At 39.1% G+C, this 18,953-nt stretch overlaps 1 protein-coding gene across 4 annotated transcripts in view; it reads right to left on the reverse strand.

Annotated features, from left to right (window-relative positions):
• PPP2R3B (protein phosphatase 2 regulatory subunit B''beta) overlaps window positions 1-18,953 on the reverse strand; it is a 103,207-nt gene that overhangs the window by 6,950 nt on the left and 77,304 nt on the right. For 3 of the 4 annotated variants that reach the window (XM_074992175.1, XM_074992165.1, XM_074992193.1), the window contains 7 exons: window positions 14,252-14,338; window positions 13,616-13,772; window positions 11,768-11,816; window positions 10,056-10,145; window positions 6,571-6,746; window positions 4,012-4,130; window positions 3,794-3,900 (listed from right to left, as the gene is read on the reverse strand). In XM_074992175.1, the coding sequence (XP_074848276.1) occupies window positions 3,794-3,900; window positions 4,012-4,130; window positions 6,571-6,746; window positions 10,056-10,145; window positions 11,768-11,816; window positions 13,616-13,772; window positions 14,252-14,338 (785 nt within the window). Of the gene's footprint in view, window positions 1-2,505; window positions 2,564-3,793; window positions 3,901-4,011; window positions 4,131-6,570; window positions 6,747-10,055; window positions 10,146-11,767; window positions 11,817-13,615; window positions 13,773-14,251; window positions 14,339-18,953 lie in introns of all 4 variants that reach the window. The other variant, XM_074992183.1, reaches the window with a different exon arrangement.

Below are 18,953 nucleotides of genomic sequence, written 5' to 3' on the forward strand. Positions count from 1 at the left end.
GAATGAAAAGAATACGGCAATTATCAAGTGATCCATCCTGTGCTCCAGTCCTACCATCGGGCTTTTTAGGGTACATCTACACTTACTGGAACATCAATGCAGTGTCTGCTACCTTCCAGGGTTCACTTTAGCGCACCTAGTGGGGCCATGCTAAATTGAAAGATCAGAGCTCCACTGTCAACCTTGGTACTCCTTGCAGTTGTGAGGAGTAAGGGATGTTGATGAGAATTTCTCCTGTCAATCTCCTGCTGCGGGGATGGCAGTTAAAAACAAAAACCAACCAACCAACCAGCCACTTTAGGATATGTCAGCTCTAGCTGCACAATTTATATAGCTGGAGTTGTGTATCTTAAATAGATTTTTTTTTCCCATAGTGTAGACCTGGCTTTAGAGAAATCAAGGCCAAATGATTTAAATTATGACAAATCAGGAAGCAAGAAACCTGGATTTAAATCCTGAGTTTTAACAATGTTTTGCATTTACATATTTTAGTTATTTTGTTAAGGTAAGACATTTGCTTTGGTTGGTAAACATTAAAACACACTGCTTTGCAACTGAATATACCCTCTACTTTAAATTTGGTGCTTTTTGCTAACCTGGATAACACTCTACATTTACACATATTTACTAAAATTACATAAGTCACCTTTTACACTAGAATAAAAAAAAAAGTTACTTAGAACTTTTGTCAAGCTCTGTGGATGGAAATTCAAATTAACATGCATAAATATGGTATTAAAAAATACCTAGAGCTACCTTAATTGTGCAGGACACCAGAAAAAACAAGATTTATCAAAACATTTTGCATTTAAAATTAACTGAGTTACTAGACAAAGGAAGCATTATCTGTACTCATTCAATTGAGCTGGGCTGTTTCTGCTCACTTGTCCTTCAAGATCTTATGTTTTCATTTCAAGTATTTTATTCATAGATTGAAACAGAACAAAGCTTTCCTGTTTTTGCAACTCCCCAATGCTTCTTAACTTTGAACGTGCTAGTCACCAACCTGAACTAGTTTAATAAACTGAAATGTAAAAATATATTTTCTTTGCTTGTGAATGAATCTCCAATTGTCAAAAGCTGGTTTAGCACTTCAACAAACTTCCAGGGACTCGGACATTATTTCAATAGTTTGACCTTTTTTTAAAAAAATTGCAACAAATGTGTACTGCTTAAAATAATTTAAATACAAAAAAAACAGTTATAACAGGTTCAGACCTTAAAACATCATCAATTTCAACTATTTGAGAGCAACTCCTCCACTGGTTTTGAGCTCTTATTGCTGTCCTATTTATTTCCATTACATAAAAAAGCACAGTTCCTTCAAAAAGTAAAGCTCTTTTTCATTTAAAATCAATCCCATATCTTTATTTTTATAACAAGGTTATATAAAGGAAGGAGGATAAAAGTATTTTATCCACCCTTGCTCCAATTAGACAACAGAAGTATACTGCATCACTTGAAAGATTAAAGTAAATTAGGACACTAATACAGCATATTATGCTCAATAGCAACTTGGATATTAAAAAAATTTCCACACTGCACTGGAAATCAATCCCATCCCAGTGATTTCAGTGTTAATGGGATTCAGATTTTGGCAATGGCATGTTGCTTATCAAGGACATTTCTGGAACAAGGTCACAACTGCAAAGACTGTAGCCAGGGGCGAAGTCATGGGACAGGTTTTCCTTGGCTGCAGTCTTGCAGTCCTGCCTGTGGATGGCACACAATTGCCAAAGCTCTTCCTTTTGAGGCTCCAGCCCCAAAACTTACCTGTGCACAGGGACCACACACACACAGGAACTACGGAGTTACAGGTTGGGAAGGGAGGCCGTGGGCTGCTATGAATCCCTGCACCTTCTAGATTGCACACTGCTTGGGCTACACACAAGGAATGCAGTGCTGGGGAATGCAGAGCACCAAAACCCCAGAAAGCAAATGGAGAAATATTGTGCATCTCTGTGGGCCCCCACCACATCTACTACCAACACAAAGCCCTGGCATCCCCATCCCCAAGGCAGGTTTGTAGCCAGGATAGGCACATCCTATTGATTCCTTCCCTAGCTCTAGTCTCACAAACTTGTCGTATTCACTGACAATTACCAGATAATAGCAACTTTTTGCTGGCATCTGAGAGGTTGCTAATCATCAGTAGGATCTGCTGTAATTTTAAAACATCACCTCAATGATTAAAGTGTCAGAAAATTAATCTTAAGGCAATGAGTGATTTACGTTACAGAATAAGAAAAGCAGCAGCAAGACTATAGAAACAAGGATAAATTATGCCTATAGAAATATTTAACAAACTCTCTCGGGAACCCTCAGTTAAACCCTACTCTAATTACCCTGCCAACTGGGGATGTCGATGTTTAGGAGGAGAGAAGTTAGAAAGTAAGAACATTAAACAAACTCAACCCTGAATCCTATACGAGTATGTGATATTTAGAAACATGCAGCCCTACACCAGTGGGAACCTCTGGACCTTTTAAAAACAAGCATCCTTACCTTAATATGTCCTTACCCTTGCCTTGGGCAAGGCTAGTAGTCAGAGAAATCAGAATCCCTAAAATTGTTACAGAAGGAATGTCAGTTTCTGCTGATGCAGTATTTTTATTTTTCTGGTTAAAAACAGAAGAACATAAAACCACTAATAGCTGAATCTGAAGGCACATCTGATAGTTTTTGCTGTGGCAACACAGATGGTAGGTTTACAAGTATGAAACTGAGAAACCCAGTCTCAATTTATCCTGTGGGTGTCTAGGTACATGTTTATTTCTCCTGTAAGTATTTACACATAACAGGTTTGCACTGATTCGTTAAAGATACCAAGGATACCAGTAACATTTAAAGGACAGAGGTTTTTTCAGTCTGGGAATTTGAAACAGGCTACACTTATGCCTGGACATCTCTCTTAAGCAGGCCTTTTGGACTCTAGCTATTAGAGCCTCTTGCGTGAACAAGCTCTAGAGCAGAGGCTTGCAGTCCTTTCAATCCTTTTTAGAAAAGATGTTGTAAGGCTGAAGGTCCAATTGATTGGAGGCAGATAGGTACTTTTCATGCCCATCTGACATGTAAAACCCAGGAACATCAATACCCTTTATTCTTCCTAATAGCTTTTTCACCTTTAGTCTCATGGGAACTTTAAAAAAGCAAAAATTTAAATAGTGAAACAAAGCTACAACAGCAACTACAAAAGCTTAGTAGTCAACACTTAATATAGAAAAGTACTTAAACTATTTAAGACTAGATTTGAAAATCTAACATGGAGTAAGGTAGATGAGGCATGACTGGATGCGGAAGGAGTGTTCAGTAGAACAGGAAGAAAAATGAAGTTGTGAAATAATTTAAACTTGTTTCCATCTTACAGGGTCCAAAGTGGACCTTTTTTTTTTTAAAAAAGCTTTGTAGTCACGTATTTTGCTTATTCAAAAGCAGGGTTTTCTGTAACTGAAATTTAAAATTCAAAAATTGTGAAAAATTTTTTTTTAAATTGGTTTGCCTTGGAGAAGTGACCTTTTACAAAAAAAACTTTGTAAAACTTCAAGAACTTCTAGCATTTTATACCTCCGTCATTGAAATTTACTGCTTGGAGATACATCATCAGGTCTTCTTTCCCCCTCCCCCACTTCCAATACCATCTATTCTACTACTCCAAAAGGTTCTTTGGCCATAACACTCCAACAGGGGGCTCTGTGAAAGCAAGGTCATGTTGAACATCAAAAAGAGTTTAATGGACAGTACTCTAATTAGTTCAGCTAACTCATAGTATTAACATTCCACACATCATTCTTACCCCTCATTCCACTGGTCACCAGCTGCCTCTTCAGCTACCAGGATATCATATTCTTCAGCAGCATATTTCTCCCAGTCAGAAATCTCTTGGCTTTCATTTTCACCATCCTGAACAGAATCCAGGTTTATGTTTTATTATATGAAATACGTGCATAAAGCATAGTATTACATTGTACACGTTGTTCATGATCAACAAGACAAAGTTTACTTGGCACTTACCCTCAACATAGAAAACTGATCCTTCTGCTCATGGTCAAGGTATTTTTCAATGTTGAAAAAGGTATCAAAGAACACATTTGCTAACTTGCACTTCTTTAAGTCATGGAGAGTAATTTTCTCTAGAAAAAGATTAAAAAATAAGTTGTGAAATATTTCAAAATGTAAACTCTGATTCAGTTGTGATTCATTCCTTCCCTGAAAGTGCAAGTGGGCTGAAAATACAAAAAAGAAAAAAAGTCACCACTTTCCTCAAGAAACAAAAAATGCTAAGTTAATTGGCACTATTTCAGTTTAAAATTACAATTTCCAGTAGCCCTTTTGATGGAGAATGGTTTCATGTGCTGTGGGTACCTTTAATAAAAATATTCCAACAGGTCCCTATCTGCCTTAATGACAAACTTGGATATTTAAAACAAGTCAACATGTGGTCATTGAAGCATAGGTGTCTGCCTGTGGCAGGTCAGAGAGAATTAAAGGCAAGCTTCAAGGGTGCTGAATGCCTTCATGAAGAGGACACATCATAATGGTATGATAAGTTATCTAAAACAGCAGTTCCCAAACATTTCCAGACGGGGACCCATTTTGACAATTCAGGAAGACTTGTGACCCAAGGCAATTAAAACAAAGGGGTGGGGGACAGCAGAGTCGGAGCTAGCTAATTTTGCACCTGAGGCAAGAATATAAAATTGTGTCCCCCCCATGCTTATATATTCATAATAGTTATTTCACAGAAAAAGGGAATACACATTAATAAACGTAGTGTTATTATCATAGTTGATCTGAGTTGTGGTAGAGGTCAGACCCTCATCCCCAAACCACTTTCCATTCAGCTTAAACCCCACACCTCACAGGCAGGAAGGGCTGGCTGAGTCACATTCAGTGGTTGGTGGGAAGATACAAACAAAACAAAATAAAATAAAATAAAAACTGAAATCAGCTACACAGAACAAGTGTGTGTGTGGGCAGGGAGTGAAAATTACTTACTGCAGTAGTCTGTTAAGTGGCTTGCCTGGGATGTCTACAAATATCACAGAGGTGGAGAAACTGTTTGCAATGTGTTATTGCTTCTCTATTGGTAGAGATAGCTGCTGGATGCAGCAGAGGTAAGGAGCTGCAAATGGCTTCTTTAAGATCCATAGGCAGCTCTGAGCTGCTGATGACCCTTAAATGTAATTGTGACCCATGTTTGGGTTGTGGCCCATAGGCTGGGATTCCTGCTGTTTCAGAAACAGTTGGGAGCAAACTCCTCAGCTGGCTTTGAGTTCCTATTGCTGCCCTATTTATTTCCTCCACATATACAAAAAACCCAAAACACCCAAACCCATACTGCTCCTCTTCCCTGGAGGGTTACCAATGCTCCCTGAACTGTGACTGAGGCAAGTCTTCCTGGATGTTAGCTTGTCTTTTGCTGGGTTCCATCTGCCCCCAAGATTTTCCCATGGTCTCTGACCTATTTTTCCCCCACAGTAGCTTCCCTACTCTTTTCCTGATACAATCCCTCCACCTGCCTCTTCCTCTTCTTGTTCAGCAAACAGTCTGTCTCCAATGCATCTTTCTCTGCCCAATATCTCTTCCTCAGCCCTCAGCCTCTTCCATCACATTTCCATTGTCCCAGCTATGACCTATTTCAAACCACAGGCTTCCTCCTGTTTTTTTAAATTTAGTTTGAAAGCGTTCAAGAATGAGGGGTTCACATCACTACCAGTGCAAGATGAAAAACACTTATCTTCACAGTATAGGGGAAAAAAATCAGACATAAGAGGCTGCTGACAAAGGGGGTGGTTTTTGCCAGCAGAACCACATTTACACAGCATTTTTTTGTGCCGGCAGCAGCGTTTGCCAGTGAGCAAATATGCAAATGAGCATCTATTTGCATTTCTGAGACCAGCCATTTGCATACTGCTGCTAGCAGTTTGGGTCAGTGTAACTATAGCCTTAGAGTTTTTGTCCTCAGGCATAACATTTTCTATATTAAACTTGAATTTCTGTAGGTATCAGCAGCTAAGGGTCACGTTTCTGTCTCACGGTTTGGAAAATTAAAAAGCAGTAAGCCCCTAGTGAATTTCAAGTCAATGTGAGCTCCTCAATGCTTTTGAGGATCAGGCCACTTTTTAGGTGCCTAAATACAGAGTTAAGTGACCAGCATTAGGCACCCACATTTTAAAATTATTGCCTTTATCTTAGACTAACAGATTAAAAGGTAAATGAACCGCTGGTTACTTTTTGGAGCATAAGGGAAATAATACTAGTATGGAACCTGTTAATGTGAAATACATAGCTCTGGGTTGTAGTCAGTCCTGCTGAATTTCCGTTTTTGACCAAACTACCTTCTTATGGAGAAAGAATCTATATATTACAGGGTAAAAGCACACAGAAGGCCATATTTCACTGTCCATTCCATGTTTTACACGGCTGTGAATTTGGCAGGCCCCGAAGTAGTAGGCCTGAACAACTAGCAAAGGCAGATTCACAACACAGTGCAGTGACTCTCTCATAGGCTAACAGCAAATTGATCAGAATCAGCAACAAATACTTATGGAATGGATAGAAGCCCATTACCTTCACATTGTGGCTTTACAAGATCCAGCATCTGGCACAGGCAGTCTTCAAAAGGTAGAGGTTCAATGGCCATGTTATCCAGTTTTTGGCACTGTTCCTCATAAAAGTACTCCAGTTCATACATAGACAATGCACCATCCCCATCAAGATCCATGCAGCGAAACCAATACTCAATGCTGAAAAAAGTGATGGTACTTTTTAATTGCAAAGAGCTTTTTGTGCAGTAAACAAAGGTATTCTTTAAAATTTTTATTTAACTTTTACAGGCATTGGACAGCTCATACATCTCACTTCACAACTTCATGGTTTACCTAGTAGGTATTTGCATTAAGGCAAGAACGGTCTATCATGACACAGCAGGTATCTGCATAAACCCCTCTCTCCCTGGTTGCCAGCTCAAATAGTACAGGATAAAACTATGCTGTGTCATATGCATTTTAAAAATACCTATAAATAAGTAAGAGAACCAAACTCCATCCTCCACAATTCCCAGGAAAAGCAATGAAAAGTGAAGTCACTAAGTCAAATTCTGGCTTCATACAAGAGTTCATATTATTTTTCATCAATATGTCACAGCTTTATTTTGTCATAGCTCGGGCCCGATCAAATTCACAGCTGTGAAAAACATGTTGTTGACCATGACATCTGGTCTTTGCATGCTTTTACCCCACACTATACAGATCTCATGGGGGACTACAGGGGAAGACTAGCATTTCTCAAAATTGGGGTCCTGACCCAAGGGGAAAACAGAGTGTGTGTGGTGTGTATGTGTGTTGGGGGAAGTAGCAGTATTGCCTCCCTTATTTCTACGCTGCCTTCAGAGCTGAGTGGCTGATGAACGGAGGCTTCTGACCAGGAATCCAGCTGTGAGGGCAGCACCCCATCACTGGCAGCAAAGTAGTAAGGATAGTAATACTGGACACCCCTCCTTCCCCACCACAGAATCTTGTTCCCTCTCCCATCTCCTTTTTGGGTCACAACATCAGGAATTTTCAGATAGCTGAACTCATGACACTTACGAGTTTTAAAATCTTGCCTGTGAAACTGACCAAAATAGGCCGTGAATGTGGCAGGGCCCTAGTCATAGTGCAGCTCTTACTGAAGTCTTTGTTGCCGTATCACTATGCAGAATTTGATTATTTGCAAGCCTATCCCTACTCAGTACTAGGGTTGAATAAAATATAACCCCATAAAATATAAGCACCACTTAGTTAACCATATTCAGTCAAAGTACTGCTTTGGGGAAGAATTAACATACACCAAAACTGAAAGGAGAAAAACTCTAATGTAAAGATATTCCCTCAGTTAGCTTTGAAAAAAATTAATATATGGAGATACACATCTCATGGAACTGGAAGAGACCTCAGGAGGTTGAGTCCAGTCCCCTGCCTTCTTGGCAGGATCAACCACCATTTTTTTTTCCCCTCCTCTTATTAGCCCCAGATCCCTAAATGGCCCCCTCAAGGGCTGAACTCATCTCACAACCCTGTCGCTCAGTGTATGAGCTAGTATATGAAGCTAGATTACTAAATCTAGTTAGTAAGAATAATTTTACATGAAGGATAGGCAGACTGTTTAAGCCTGGGTATATTTAAAAATATTATTCTAACACAAAACCCCTCTTCAAATTTAATCATTCAACAGCTGAAATGAGGACAGAGAACATAAGAACATAAGAATGGCCATACTGGGTCAGACCAAAGGTCCATCCAGCCCAGCATCCCATCTGCCGACGGTGGCCAATGCCAGGTGCCCCAGAGAAGGAGAACAGAAGACAATGATCAAGAGATTTATCTCCTGCCATCCATCTCCTGCCCTTGTACTGAAGGCTTGGGCACCATACTTTACCCCTGGCTCATAGCCATTTATGGACCTAACCTGCAAAAATTTATCAAGCTCTTTTTTAAACCCTAATAGAGTCCTGGCCTTCACAGCCTCCTCCGGCAAGGAGTTCCACAGGTTGACTGTGCGCTGTGTGAAGAAAAATTTCCTTTTATTAGTTTTGAACCTACTACCCATCAATTTCATTTGGTGTCCCCTAGTTCTTGTATTATGGGAAAAGGTAAATAATTTTTCTATATTCACTTTCTCCACACCATTCATGATTTTATATACCTCTATCATATCACCCCTCAATCGCCTCTTTTCCAAACTGAAAAGTCCCAGTCTCTCTAGCCTCTCCCCATATGGGACCCATTCCAAGCCCCTAATCATCTTAGTCGCCCTTTTCTGAACCTTTTCTAATGCCAATATATCTTTTTTGAGGTGAGGAGACCACATCTGCACGCAGTACTCAAGATGTGGGCGTACCATAGTTTTATATAGGGGAAGTATGATATCTTTTGTCTTATTATCGATCCCTTTTTTAATAATTCCTAACATCCTATTTGCCTTACTAACTGCCGCTGCACACTGCGTGGATGTCTTCAGAGAACTATCCACTATAACTCCAAGATCCCTTTCCTGATCTGTCGTAGCTAAATTTGACCCCATCATGTAGTACGTGTAATTTGGGTTATTTTTTCCAACATGCATTACCTTACACTTACCCACATTAAATTTCATTTGCCATTTTGCTGCCCAATCACTCAGTTTGCTGAGATCTTTTTGTAGTTCTTCACAATCCCTTTTGGTTTTGACTGTCCTGAACAACTTGGTGTCATCTGCAAACTTTGCCACCTCACTGCTTACCTCATTTTCTAGATCATTGATGAACAAGTTGAACAGGATCGGTCCCAGGACTGACCCCTGGGGAACACCACTAGTTACCCTCCTCCATTGTGAAAATTTACCATTTATTCCCACCCTTTGTTTTCTGTCTTTTAACCAATTCCCGATCCATGAAAGGATCTTTCCTCCTATCCCATGACCACCTAATTTACATAAAAGCCTTTGGTGTGGGACCGTGTCAAAGGCTTTATGGAAATCTAGGTATATTATGTCCACTGGGTGCCCCCTGTCCGCACGTTTATTAACCCCTTCAAAGAATTCTAATAGATTAGTTAGACACGACTTCCCTCTGCAGAAACCATGCTGACTTTTGCCCAACAATTCGTGCTCTTCTACGTGCCTTGCAATTTTATTCTTTACTAGTGTTTCTACTAATTTGCCTGGTACTGATGTTAAACTTATCGGTCTATAATTGCCAGGGTCTCCTCTAGAGCCTTTTTTAAATATTGGCGTTATATTGGCCGTCTTCCAGTCATTTGGTACCAAAGTGGATTTAAAGGATAGGTTACAAACCACTGTTAATAACTCCGCAATTTCACATTTGAGTTCTTTCAGAACCCTTGGGTGAATGCCATCTGGTCCTGGAGACTTGTTAAGTCAAGTGAAGCAAAGATTAAAAACAATTATTAGGAGTCTTCCACTGAATTCCAAAGGAGTTTAGATGTGGTCAGAAAAGTATATTCTGCCAGTGTATAGCTAGAAACAGTACCAATAAAGTAATTTTCTAGTACGCTTGAGTTTCAATTAATTCTTACCTAGTTGGAGTCTTTTTATCCTCTTCAGATATCAAAAACCACACAAAGTCAGCATAGCTAATTTTTCCTTCTTTCTGTGCTTTTCTTCCCCTTAAAGAGCAAAGCAGGTATTGACATAAATGGAAAACAAGAATATGTAAGTAATTTAAGACAATGAAATACTAACAAATAGGACTCAATTTCACCTCTGTAAAGAATGTCATGTTCATTTTGTGAATTTTAAAATTTACTCACAAGGATGCAACATAGTTTAACATAAAGTACTACAGTGTTGGCTAAGGATCAGCAACACTCCATGCGCTGGCCCAGTCCTAAACCATGCTGTATGAAGGAAAGAGGAAGTGGATGGCATAGAACATGGTCAGGAAGAAACTGGAGCTGGTTTTTAGAGCAGCTGATTAGGCCTCAGCTGGAGAATTACGACCAGTTCTGGGTGCCACATTTCAGAAAGATGTGGAAAAACTAGAGAAAGTCCTGAGAACAACAAAAATGAAATGTTTAGAAAATATGATCTGAGAGAAAAATTGTAAAAACCAGCCTTGTTTAGTCAAGAGAAGGTAAGCCCGAGGGGAACATGGTAATTACAAGGAGAAAAATTGTTGTTAACCTCTGAGGAGAGAAGAAGCAGCAATGAGCTTATATTGTAGTAAGGGAGGTTTAGGATGGAAATTAGGAAAAACACCTTCCTAACTGTTTAGGTGGCTAAGCACCGGAATAAATTGCCTAGGAGGTTGTGGAATCTCCAGCACTAAAGATTTTTATGATCAGGTTAGACAGACACCGCTCAGAGATTGTCTAGAGTCTAGACAATACTTAGTCTGGACAGGAGTACAGGGGACTGGACTAGAAGACCTCCTGTGGTCCCGTCCAATCTTATGATTATTGCTGCCTTGGCAGCAAGTGAAGCTGACAATATCGTTCACTATAATGTATATATAAATTCTCTCTCACTCACTCACACAAAGAAATAGAAGCAGAATCAGGCAGAGCAGCAAACTGAATCCTAGTCTTCTATTATCCCAAGTGGACCTCTTGCTTTTTGGGCTACTTGCTATTCACGGTGATTCTCTCATTTTTAATCAAACAAAAAAATCTGACAGGTCCAGTTTTCGTTCTGATGCAGAAGTACATGTCAAAACCTCAGGTTTTAACAAAATGGAATTACTTTTCAGTGAGCCCTAGTCATCATGGCTCTCACAAGTCAGGAAATACTCAGGACCATAAAAAAAATGAAGCTCATATACTGTGTTGTCAAAGACACTTCAGATAAATATTTTTTTAACTTTAATTACAGTAACCTTATGTGTTACTTGTAATACTAGTAGCAAATGTTTTCAAATGGAAATCTGAGTTTCCAGCTGGAATCTCTAAAATTTTAAGCTGGAGAATGTAAAAAAACAGAGAAAGCCAGTGATTGCTTTCCACCTTCCTCTCACCCCAAATTAGATCTTAAAAAGCAATGGTCAACTTTGTTTTACCTCATTTACCCAAAACAAACACCTTTTCCCAGAGTACGTTATGTACTAACACCACAAAAATGCCTGCTGAAACAGTGGATTTAAAAACTTGGAGTTGGAGTGATGACTCCTAAAACCAACTATTTATTTTAAGCAGAACTCAACTCTCCTAGGAACTTAATTTTCAATTTTTCATAAGCAAGTCTGACCATTAAATTGGATTACCTGCATTTAAATTAGTATATAAAAAACTACCTTGTAACTGCTCCTGAGAATATCCTCTCTATCATTCTGTTTGATATAGCTGTGAAAAAGAAAAAAAAATTAGAATTTTTTTTATATTTTATTTAGCTGATTAAATATAGTTATTGAAAGCTACCTAATTACATACATATAAAGGTACATAACTCAAAATATTAGCTCATTAATATTTGACTCCCCATGAATGGGACCATTTTGACAAATAGAGCCTCCAAAGCTGGATCCAAATGACCTTAATTCTGATATGGAGCATAAGTTCTAGAACAATGAATACACAGCATAATCCTTTTCTATTAGGCTGTATTTAATGAGCTCTGCGCCTTAACAAGTACATCTTACTTTCAAGGTCTTTGCATTTTTAAAGCCCTATAATTCATCAGAGAGTTGACATGAAATTAGGGATTTTAATGTTCAAAGGTAGTACTTAAATATCTCTGACTCACAGTTTTGAGATGCATGTTTTTCTTTTGTTACCAATTCTGTTTTTTTTTTTTAAATAAAGATGAAGTTTATTTGGTTAAGTGATTGTGTCTTAATTTGCATAACATTATGGTATTTTTTAAGAGTATACTCTAAGTACAATTTCTCTACCAGAATACAAAAGGTATGACTAACGAATTTAGACTTAAGTCTTTAACAGTTGTATGTTCTATAAAAAATACTTCTACCTTTCAAAGTTTAATATTAGAAAGCGGACCCAGAATTGCATCTGATTAACCTAAACATCAAAACCTTTAATTTCAAAGTTAAAAAAACAGAACAAAACCAACCCCCAACCCCTCCCCCCCCCAATAAAAAAAATAAACACCCATCAATGTTTCTATAAGCCTTGCCCTATGGTACACATTTGTTTTTGATAATCATCATACATGTAATAGATTATAAGGCTCAAAGGACCACTCTGCATAACACTGGCCGTTGGATTTCCTTGAATGAATTCTTCTTTGACTTAAGTTTTATCTTTCAGGAAAACATCATTATGATGTTCTGAGTTAATGGTTCTGAACCAGGGGTATATGTACCCCGGACGGTATACCGACATCTTCCAGGGAGCACAGCAACTCATCTAGCTATCTGCCTGGTTTTACAAGAGGCTACGTGAAAAGCATTAGGGAAGTCAGTAAAAACTAAAATTTCACACAGACAATGACTGGTTTATACTGCTGTATATACTAAATGCTAAAACATAAGCACAATTTGTATCCCACTTGCATTATATTAAATTGTAAATTAAGAAAGTAAGCAATTTTTCAGTGGTAGTGTCCTGCAACGTTTTTGTATTTTTATGTCTAATTTTGTAAGCAAGTAGTTTTTAAGAGAAGTTAAACTTAGGGTACACAAGGCAAATTAGACTCCTGAAAGTTGTGTAGTAGTCTGGAAAGGTTAAGCCCCACCATTGTAAGGGACACCAGCAACCTATGAGCTACTTATTCCAAGAACTGTATGACACCTCCGCTGCTCTAACTTGATGCCACTGACTCAGAGTCACAGTCATGCACTTCTCCCACCATGCATGCACAGAGCAGCGGTCTGCACTCGTGGTGTGTGACTCTGGAGGCACGCTAAGCACAGCTCTGCAGAACACCAGTGTGCCACGGCACACTGGTTGCAGAGCACTGATTTTAGGCATACCTCGCTCTGTGAATAGTAACAGACAGGAAGCCGTGCTAGTCTATACACTATCAAAACAAAAAGCAGTCAAGTAGCACTTTAAAAGACTAGCAAAATAGTTTATTAGGTGAGCTTTCGTGGGACAAACCCACTCTATGAAGTGTCGCATGGCTTTTCAGCTAATGTTTCTGTAAGTAAAGTAGGCTGTTAAAGTTGTTCGATGTGCCATACCATGATCATTATGCCGGGCTAAGTCCTTTGGATCAATATAGAGGTCATGGTCTGTATCCAACTCCCAAAATTTACAATAGATGACATAGAAGTGCTCATAAGAGAAGTATTCAGTCAGTTGGTTAATATCAGCCTCTTCTTCCAATAATGCCACGTTCTATTATCAGGGGGAAAAAAAAAAATCTCATTACAGAACCTGCAGCTGCCAACTGGTTACAATAGCAACTGGAAAGATAATTGAAAGTTTTCATACCATCAATAAGTGTCACTAGTTTCTAATAGTTTTGCAGTGGAATTATTTTATCATCAAAAGCCATGTGCACAGGACAGCATGCTAAGAGAGGATTTTAATAAAGTGAGTTGAAAATTAAGGTGCCAGAAAAAGCTGTAAGTATCGTGAGGATGGCCAACTTTTTGCTAAGTGAGAAATACAGCTCTGAACACAGTAATCTAAATTGGAACGATCTTGTATTAATAATTGCTCCTTTGAAAATTAACACACTTCAATCTTCATTGATCTGGGAAGAAGCAAGAACAAATACCATCTTTATTTGTACCCTTTTAAGTATTTAACTTAAAGCTTTTAAGTAAGCAAGCAAGCACACATCTCTTACTTGAAAATTTTTATGTAAATACCTGCAAAAAGCTGCTTTTCCTGAGCTCATTACATGTGATTCTTCCAGACCAAGACCTATTTACTGTATAAAATATCCTTTGTATAACCTGGAAGAGAGAGGGAAAAGGTGACATCTACTTTTAGCTATCTGAACTAAGCCCAGTATTACTCCAAGTCTTGGTTAAGTGTTTAAAAATACATGGGTACAAATACAAACAAAGGAAATATAAAATAAGGTCCTGCAGTCTAATGCTGTATTCACTTCCCACTGTTTATTATTATTACTTAATAGGGAATGTTTGGTCACTGTAACCCAAAGAGTCTCTCTCTCCCTTTTTAAGTACGTTTTTCCTTCTAAATCTAGTATACAGACCTAGTACCAGGTTGAACCCTTAAACTGGGATTTTCTGATCTAGCAATATCCATCGTCCAATGTTTCTGGACCAGAGCGCCCTGGCAGCTGGGATTCAGTTAGCATGAGGGCCACCTACAGGTGCTGCAGGCTGGAGCCGGTGGCAGCAGGGATGGTAGCCCCTGCCAGAAGGGGCTGGAAGTGGAGTAAGTCTGGGGGACCAGAACTGACCCTTCCTGATCCAGAAAACTTCCTCCACTGAAACCAGCCACGTCCCAAGGATGCTGAACCAGTGAATTCTAACCTGAACATCCAAGATACTAGTTCTACCCACAAGGATTCTATCAGTGATGTAAATTTATGTCAATTACACAAAAGCATATTTCAGCTGTCTGGGATCTTAATCTAACTTAGAAAGCACAAAACTTGTGTATGTATTCATACTGTAAATTCATGTTTAGAAAAGCAAGAATAGATGATATTTCCTAGTTTAAAAGAATTTACAATCTACAGGTATGTCTACACTTACCACAGCATCAATGCTGCGGAAATCGATCTTCCAGGGTTCTACTAGCGTGCCCAATAGGGATGCACTAAATCGAATGCTTCAGGTCTCCTCCAACTCCAGCACTAAGAGAATTTGACATCGATCTTTCGCCATGGTGACAGCAGAGAAAAGTAGACATAAGGTATGTCGACTGCAGTTACACTGTTCTCTTTGCTAGAGTTGTGCATCTTAGGTTACAAAAACACAAAAGCAGTCCTGTAGCACTTTAAAAGACTAACAAAATAATTTATTAGGTAATAAGCTTTTGTGGGACAGACCCACTCCAGATCTGGAAAATTCTGATCAGCTAATAAACTTTGTTAGTCTTTAAAGCGCTACAGGACTGCTTGTTTTGTTTTGTGAAGACAGACTAATACCTCTGCCTAAATCTTAGGATGACTTTCTCCCCAGTATAGACCAAGCTTAAACTAAGGAAGCCATCTCCAGTCTTCCTCCAGAGAATTATTTGGAGGAAAGGCATGAAAGGAAAAGAGTCAGTTTGAAAGATGTCCTTTATCGTATAATACATTTTGTTTTTATGCGAAATGTATAAACTTTAAAACCTAGTATTAGATGGTTCAGTTCAAAGAATGCATGATTTTAATTCCAGATTCACTACTAAAACCATTACCAATCTGGCAACGAAACTCTTGAAATCCCAAGTTATAAATCAAATGAAATTGGCTTTGAGCTATGAGTACAGGGTATTAAGTGATTGCTGATATTTTTAAACATGAAATTTTACACATAGTTAAAGCTGCAGCATACAGCACACTCTGCTGCTCATATTTTGAATATGAGCAGCTAAATTCATAAGTCTGGAAAGGGGAACAGCCTAATTTACTTCTGAAACTTAGTTTAGTCTCAATTGTGTGTTTAGGGAAAGCCCATTTTTGGCTTAAACTACAAAGCAATATTTTTCTAGCAAAATTTCGCCTTCTCTTTGCAATTTAATCCATCTGGACATCATTATCTCATCTGTAACACATGTAACTAGCCTAAAAATAAAACCCCAAATTGAACGTTTGCTAGAGACAACTAGACTAGTCTTGAGACCTGGGTCTCTAAAACAAACCAAAGCAAATGACTACTTTTTTCCATTTACTATGCTCAAAAAGTCAGTTGCTTCAGTAAAGTGGTCTTGATTGTGGGAAGGAACATGACACTGTTGAAATTCTAGAGATATGTTTAATTCCTATGGAGGCTGCCTACACAAACCTTGTGTCAGTATTTTTTCTACAGATCAGCTTTATATTAAGCCCACCAGACCTGACTCCTAAGACCATGGGCAATTAGTCCTCTGAGGTACTGCTCAGATGGCATCTTACATAGAAGGGGAAGCAAAGCAGCAATTACATTTCAATATTTAAAATAAATTGTTGTGAGAACCCACAAAAATGCCAGCCTACAATTTTAATTTTGTGAAGGCCACATCCTCCAGAGACAGCTTCCACCCAGCAGGAGGATCATTAAAGGTACAAGGAGCTACTTAGACAACTCCACTTGAGAATATAATGCTTATCTACAATATTTAACTAATGGGAAGATCAACTGATGTGTTATTCTTCAGATAATTACAGGACTTAGTGTCTCCACAGATCTGTACTTGTCAGCAGATGCTTTGTTTTCTAAAAAGGAACAATACAGCTTCCCCCGACCCCCAACATGACTGATTGGTGGACTGGTGTTAAGAGTTCCTTTTTCAGGAGGAATGTACAACGCAGTTTGGGCTGCTTTTCTAGGACCTCAATATAAAACGATAATTTAGGGGCAAAAGTAAGTAATTGAAATTTCATTAGCTATGCCTGCTGGACAACTGCTAAGATGAATTTTTCAAATGTTATTTCAACCCATGCCACCTAAACAAATCTGTTCCTCAACTAAAGAAAGGATTGCGGAATGAGGATTTAGCTGCTGCAGCATGCAGAAGGAACAGCAGTTTTCCCACAAATCAGACAAGCCAGACCCCACCTCCGTTGCTTGAGAGAGATACTCCCAAGATGATGTTTCTCCTTTTTAACTTTCTTTGGTTCAGCCATCTCTTGAGAAATAATTAATTGAGGAATTGCTATGGCCTCACTGGAGATAGGCAAAAACTAATACCATCAGCTCCTAGCATCAAAAACTCAACAAAGCAGTTGCATTGTCAACTCATGAAGTTATGAGTCCCACACATTTGCACCTGTTGAAGGAGCTCTTGTAATGACATGAAGAGCTTCTGACCTCATGTGACTGGGGAGCAGTTGCCTGCAACAACTGTAGTGCACCATGTTCCAAGCTCTTCCTGCTCACTGTGGCAGTCTTCTTGTGAGGACCTGGTTGTTTTAATCCCTGCCTCCCCACTGCATGCTTCTACAGGTGACTAATTGGTCTGCATCCCTCTCTTTTGGCAGCCTACCATAGGAAAGGAGGCAGTTTTTCCTTTGGGTGGACTACATAAGCTGTCTCAGAAGTAAAAAATCTCCAATCCTAGCAAGCTATCTATCTGAAGAAAGCCCATAATGGACAGGTGGAACAGACATCCATTACAGCCCTTTTTGGGGGTTACTCTATGATTTTTGAACTCTTGGGGATAGGTTTATTACAACTGATCCATTGGCAACGTCTGTTGGAGTGAGAAGCCTTCAACTCCAGAGCAGGGTATGAAAGGTGCAGAACCAAAATTAATGTCTCAAAATAAAAGAAGACTTGCTCTAGAGGCTGTCAAGATCAGTAGTTGACGCAAACTGATAGAACAGTTACCTGCTACGGATAAGGACAAAAAGAGGACTTCAGTGACAGGAGCCTCGAGCTGGAACCTTTCATATATACAAGAAAAACCTTGAATTGTGAAGGTGAAAGTAACTTAAAAAAAATCAAATCTATCACAATCTCTTTACAGTCATATGATATTGTGGCGTTTATACATTATCTCCATAGGTCACTTTCGTGAGTGGGATGAGTCATGAATAAGGTTCTGACTCTCCACATCTGTCTTCCTCATTGGCTGCATTGGGATAGACCAAAAACTGAGAAGTAGATGTAAATGATGTAACTGCCAAAATTGAAATAATAAATCAACTTGCCTCTGGCTCGGTAGCTGGAATGTTCAGACCATGCGTCCAGGACTTGAATCTGCCCATGACCTTATGTACACTGACTCAATATGCAACACAGCAGTCAGATTAACAGCTGCACAAACAGAAAGTTGACATCGCTGCTCTCCAGAAACACCACCTCTACGGAGTTAGATTTGCTGTTCAGAACAAGCTGCTGAAATCTATCAACACACCCACAGCTGAATTGGAATGTCTTATATCCCTGAAAATCTGCACCAAGTCAGGATACGTCAACATCATCAGTGCTTAGGCACCCACATTGGTGTCACGTGTCGAAGACAAGGACCGCTTTTTTTATAATCTTCACAAAGTTATCAACTCCTTTCCAACTGCAGAACAAATGTACATCCTTGGTGACTTCAGTGCTAGAGCTGGATGCGACCATCAGCCCTGGCCTGTTTGCCTCAGTCATCATGGTATTGTGAAAATGAATGAAAATGGTCAAAGGCTTCTCAAATTCAGCTCTCAGAAATCAGCCCTGCATCACTAATACTTTCTTTAAATTGAAAGACTATCGCAAGGTTTCATGGTGTCACCCCAGACCCGGTCACTGGCATCAACTTGATCTTGTACTGGTACACAGGAAACATCTCAATGCCATCAAAATTACAAGCACATATCACAGCACAGATTGACACTGACCAGTCCTTGATCAGCAGAGTGCAAATCATTCCAAAGAACCTCTATATGACAAAGGAATGCAATAAGCCAAAAAATCAATACCC

Source organism: Carettochelys insculpta, chromosome 1, assembly GCF_033958435.1.
Source record: "Carettochelys insculpta isolate YL-2023 chromosome 1, ASM3395843v1, whole genome shotgun sequence".
Classification (NCBI taxonomy): Eukaryota; Metazoa; Chordata; order Testudines; family Carettochelyidae; genus Carettochelys; species Carettochelys insculpta.